A 5,781-nucleotide genomic window follows, 5' to 3' on the forward strand; every position below is an offset into this window, starting at 1 on the left:
GGGTCTCCCCGTTTCCGCTGGCAGGGCGGGTCTCCCCCGTTTCCGCTGGTAGGGCGGGGCTCCCCCCTTCATGCTGGCAGGGTGGGGCTTCCCCCTTCCCACTGGCAGGCTGGGTTACCCCCTTACCGCTGGCAGGGCGGGGCTCACCCCTTCCGGATGGCAAAATTTATCATATATATATATATATATATATATATATATATATATATATATATATATATATATATATATATATATATAGCGTCGAGTTTATATCCCCCCTTTACACAAAACTCAATTTCAAAATAAATATCATCTTGAGAAACATTACAAGTTCCATTCTCTAGAGCCATGATGTTCGTGAAGTGAATCTTTATCTCACTAAGAGTTGGAATTGTTGAAAGACAAACAGGCAAGAATGGAAGTAATAGGAAGTAATAATGTTGTTTCTGGAAGTGTTGCAAGATTTCGGTAGGTTTGAATAAATGGATAAATTCCAGGAATTTAGAAGATAAGAACTAATTACATTTAATAAATCCAAAGAAATATCTTGAAAATCCAAATTATAAAAGGGCTCAGTGCGCCGGCCAACATTCACCTCGTCAGAACTCTCAAAATTTACGTTTTGGTCCAATTATTATTATTATTATTATTATTATTATTATTATTATTATTATTATTATTATTACTTCCTCCAAGGAGGACATGTTTTCACCGGTCTATTTGTTCGTCACCAACCTAACCCAAAAAGTTACGGCCGAATTTTGACCAACGTACTACAAATATATTAAAAACGATGTATTCAGGCCGAATATCTCTCTCTCTCTCTCTCTCTCTCTCTCTCTCTCTCTCTCTCTCTCTCTCTCTCTCTCTCTCTCTCTCTCTCTCTATCTTTCTCTGAATGTCATTTAGGTCGGCATAACTCATGTATGGTGTTTTTTTATTATTATTTTACATCGAACCATATCTGAAAGTACTTTTTCTTTCATCGGTGACTTGAACAAGACTAATGTCTAAATAATCTAATATAGCTGTTAACGGAAGGAATTGTTTACCTGCAATAATCCAATAAGTTCTAAATGATTTTGCTGATTCATGATATATACATACATACATACATATATATATATATATATATATATATATATATATATATATATATAAATATATATATATACATATATATATATATATATATATATGTATATATATATTTATATATATATATATTCATTTATATACACACACACACATATATATATATATATATATATATATATATATATATATATACACTGTATATATATATAAATATATATATATATATATATATATATATATATATATATATATATATTTATATATATATATATATATATATATATATATATTTATATATATATATATATATATATATATATTTATATATATATATATATATATATATATATATATATATATATATATACACGTCTGTATTCAGTATTTGCAGTGGATATTCGAAACGTTAAATGATAAAACAGAATGAAATATGGCAACTCGATTTGTAAAATTTTAATGCTTTCACTAGCAAAAACACCCCTTTGCTTTCTTTGATTCGTTAAGGTTGGAGAGGGTTCCGCCCATTTCATAGTAGTAGTAAGAAGAGCAACACCTTTTCTGCTTTGTCATGGGAACACTAGAGACATCTGACGAAAGATTTCCCCCGGGTGTCTGCGTTCTTTTGATTCTAACTGTACAAGTGTCCTGCTTGTGCATGCAAGCAACTGCTGATGGAAAACAACTTTTTTATTTAGCATACATACAGTCTGACACATGAGTTCCTGGTACACCTCGCTTCAAAGAGGTGCAACCTTTCACACCCTTACTTCGTGGCAAGTAACCGAACAGATAGCGTAGCGAGAGATGGCAGAGGTTGCTACGCATTAAGGCCGGGAGCACACTAGCGACTCTGTGGCACCACAAAGCCACAGCATCGTGTGGCGGGGATGTGGTCTCCCATAGGTTTCCATTGTTTTCAAGTTTTGCCGGGCAAACTAGCGACTGTGGCAAACGACTGTGGCTCTCTGTCGCTCATCCCCGCCACAGGCGTGGCGTGGCTTTGAAAACAATGGAAACCTATGGGAGACCACATCCCCGCCACACGATGCTGTGGCTTTGTGGCACCACAGAGTTGCTATTGTGCTCCCAGCCTAAGGGTGTGGCCGGGTGTACTTCCACAGAGCGAGGAGTACCAGGAATTTTTGTGTTCAACTGTACACGCATTACGATATCTAATAACTATGGAAATCCATGTTGACCCTCAAAAGACGGTTGGAGCAACCATCGTAAGTTCCTGAATTATATTTAGGACAATTGTACATACAGTATATATAATTGTGGATCGCATTTATTCCAGAATACTGTCTCTAAATTTGAACATGCTTTTTATTGTCAGTAGAACCTTAAAAAACAAAACTTGCCTATTGAAATGTTTTTTCAACAATGTTCCAAAATTTCCCATTCATAAGATAATAAAGGCTCGACGACTGACTCAAAATGAGTAACTCTTAATTATGTTGCAGATTATGGAACGTTTTTTAATGGAATATAATATAGTAATAGAATAAATGGCTATGGAGAGACCAGTGGAGCAAATGGCGACTTGCACTCTGTAGGTCCTATGGTTGTGGTGTCCTGTTGGTAACGCCCTTGTTATTATTATTATGATTATTATTATTATTAAATGCTAAGCTACAACCCTAGTTGGAAAAGCAGGATGCTATAAGCCCAGGGGCCCCAACATGGAAAATAGCCCAGTGAGGAAAGGAAATAAAAAAAATAAAATATTTTAAGTATAGTAACAACATTAAAATAAATATTTCCTATAAAAACTATAAAAACTTTAACAAAACAAGAGGAAGAGAAACTAAATAGAAGTGTGCCCGAGTGTACCCTCAAGCAAGAGAACTCTAACCCAAGACAGTGAAAGGCCATGGTACAGAGGTTATGGCACTACCCAAGACTAGAAAACAATGGTTTGATTTTGGAGTGTCCTTCTCCTAGAAGAGCTTCTTACCATAGCTGAAGAGTCTCTTCTACCCTTACCAAGAGGAAAGTAGCCACTGAACAATTACAGTGCAGTAGTTAACCCCTTGGGTGAAGAATTGTTTGGCAATCTCAGTATTGTCATATGTATGAGGAAAGGAGAATCTGTGATAGGCCAGCCTATTCGGTGTCTGTGTAGGAAAAAGGAAAGAACCGTAACCAGAGGGAAGGGTTCTATGTAGTACTGTCTGGCCAGTCAAAGGACCCCATAACTCCCTAGCAGTAGTATCTCAACAGGCGGTTGGTGCTCAGGCCAACCTGTTAATCGCCAGATTGGGGTTCGAGTCCCGCTCAAATTTGTTAGTTACTTTAGCTAAGGAGAAGGGGGGGATGGGTTTGGGGGAGCCTACAGATCTATCTGCTGAGTCATCAGCAGCCATTGCCTGGCCCTCTTTGGTCGTAGCTTAGGTGGAGAGAGGGCTTGGGCACTGATCATATGTATAGATGGTCAGTCTATATGGCATTATCCTACTTGATAGGGCAATGTAACTGTACCTTGCCTCTGCCATTCTTGAGTGGCCTTTAAACCTTAAACTCATCTTGTTTGGTTTTCATTGACAAAAAACCCTTCATCTTCCCGCGAGGAAGGGAGTTTTTAGACGTACAGATAAACCTATGAGGATTAATACTATTGGTTTTTCCTCCAAGGGATAAACCTATCGAGAAATCAGCAGTCATTGCCCTGTTCCTTCGGGTACAAACTAAGTGGAAAAGTATGTGTCCGATCTCTAGCCATTGATTGTCCATTGCCTGTGGTTCTCAGTGTAATGTCTAAGACCTCTAAACCTTTAAATATCCCAAATTAAATGCCAACAGATTAAGAAATAGGGGACAATTTTAACAGGGTATAAAAAGAATATTTTCAAAACGTATTTTCTTTTGTCAGATTCATTGTGAGCAAACGATGGTGAAGTTGGGTAAGCCTATAGGTCTATCTGCTAAGTCATCATCAGCCATTGTTTGGCCCTCCCTGGTTCTAGCATGGGTGGATAGGAGCCTTGGGCTCTGATCATATGTAGGCTATATATGGTCAGTCTTTAGTGCATTACCCAATTAGGGTTCTGTCACTGTCTCGTGCCTTCGTTTTTCATGATTGGCCTCTATACCTTTATTGTATTACTTTTAAAGCCTTTCAGGTGAGAAAAAAATTAGCTTGAGAATTGTCCCAAGAAAACATTCTTATCTGCTGTTTTGTCTTCCACTTCCCAATGACACTTTTGGCTACTTGAACTGATGAGGATTGTAGGGAAAATAAAATGAGCCACTGCCACATTCGTCTATATTCTATGGAAATTAAACTAGATTTATTAACAGCATATATCTGGAAATGCTAATGATGTCTAATCAAAACTCTTAACCAGAGTACTGAGGGGGTTTGCAAACATGATGTCCTAGGCAGGAGTCGTAGCAGCATTTATCCATCCCCAAACAGGATCTATCTTGAGAACATCTTCTGGGAGGACCTCCCCGCACCGGAGGACATTGGGGATGAACCGATGGGCAGTTCCCCGGCTTCGTCGTCTGATACGCGTGGAACATAGGGTAAGCAGTAGTACTTTCGCAGCAATATAAACGACCATAAGGGTCCCTGCACCTGTAGCGGCAATCGGAAGGAACCCAGCTGGTGTTTCCCTCTGTGTAAGGAGGCCATGCTCCCCATCCCCCTGCAGTGTAGGGAGGTCTCCCTCCTACTCCACCCCATCCTGTGAAAGCAGGCCTGTTCAAAAGCCAAGGGAACAGGTTGATCGTGCGAGCAGTATCGTTTTGGGTATCTCCGTTCACTGCCAGGACCACCAGAAACAGAAACACAAATTTCAGCATCTGTAGACAAAAATAAAAAATAGGTGATGAGAACTTTAAAATGGGAAAAGTTGACTCTAGCAGCCGACCCTGCCGTACAGTGGGATTAATAAGGTCGAAAGAAGAAGAAGAAGAAGAAGAAGAAGAAGAAGAAGAAGAAAATAATGAAGGGAACTTGCTATCCGTCGTGAATAAGCATAACCGTGACTTCAGTGGTACTGAAAACTCGGTGGTAAATCATTAGTTTGGGAGTAACTTTGGCTTTCCTAGCTTGATCGCCGGTTTAAAATGACGTCATCAGTGAAGTACTGACGTCATCAGTGAAGTACGAAGTTTGTGATTTAATTAATGATGGAGTTAATTGATTACTTACTTATGACAAAAGAATCTGGTCCTGTAGATTATATTCCTCCTATGATAATTCATAAAATATGATAGCCAGGCTAACTAAGAAAGTAATTGTATGGTTAATTTAAATGCTGAAATTTCATTGTTTTCATTTTCACTTTACAAAAGGAACTGCAATATTTTCCACCAAACTCGTTTATAGATTCCAGTTAGGTTAGGTATTAAGTTTTAAACCATTGGCCCAAAGTTGAGAAGTCTGAACACCAACCAAGCGTTTAAAAACGCCTTTGAAAACACAAATCTGTTTAGAAATGCTGTGTTTATGCATATTTGTCAGAACATGTTCAAACGATAACAAGCGCAGGCAAGAAAGACACAGTTCCTGACCTAGATTTACTTTTCCTTTTGGCATTATGTTTTGAAAAATTGAGCAAAAAGTCTGATTTAAACATGAACTTATGAATGAATAATAAGGGAATTTTCAAAGAAAGTCACCAAAAGCCTTGGAATCCATCTATCAAATTTAAAGTCTATTGGAATTTTTGAGAATCCATATATGGGCCAAAA

General features: G+C 38.0%; 1 protein-coding gene across 1 annotated transcript; it reads right to left on the bottom strand.

Moving 5' to 3' along the window:
• Positions 1 to 4,419: 4,419 nt before the first annotated feature.
• On the bottom strand, positions 4,420 to 4,887 carry LOC137631384 (uncharacterized). The gene has a single exon (XM_068363154.1). The coding sequence runs from the start codon at positions 4,885 to 4,887 to the stop codon at positions 4,420 to 4,422; it is 468 nt and encodes a 155-aa protein (XP_068219255.1).
• Positions 4,888 to 5,781: the final 894 nt, after the last annotated feature.

Source organism: Palaemon carinicauda, chromosome 39, assembly GCF_036898095.1.
Source record: "Palaemon carinicauda isolate YSFRI2023 chromosome 39, ASM3689809v2, whole genome shotgun sequence".
In the NCBI taxonomy this organism is placed as follows: Eukaryota; Metazoa; Arthropoda; class Malacostraca; order Decapoda; family Palaemonidae; genus Palaemon; species Palaemon carinicauda.

What these genes read in the sequence shown, in the direction of transcription:
- LOC137631384 (XM_068363154.1), bottom strand. Translation starts at nt 4,887, where the DNA reads ATGCTGAAATTTGTGTTTCTGTTTCTGGTGGTCCTGGCAGTGAACGGA.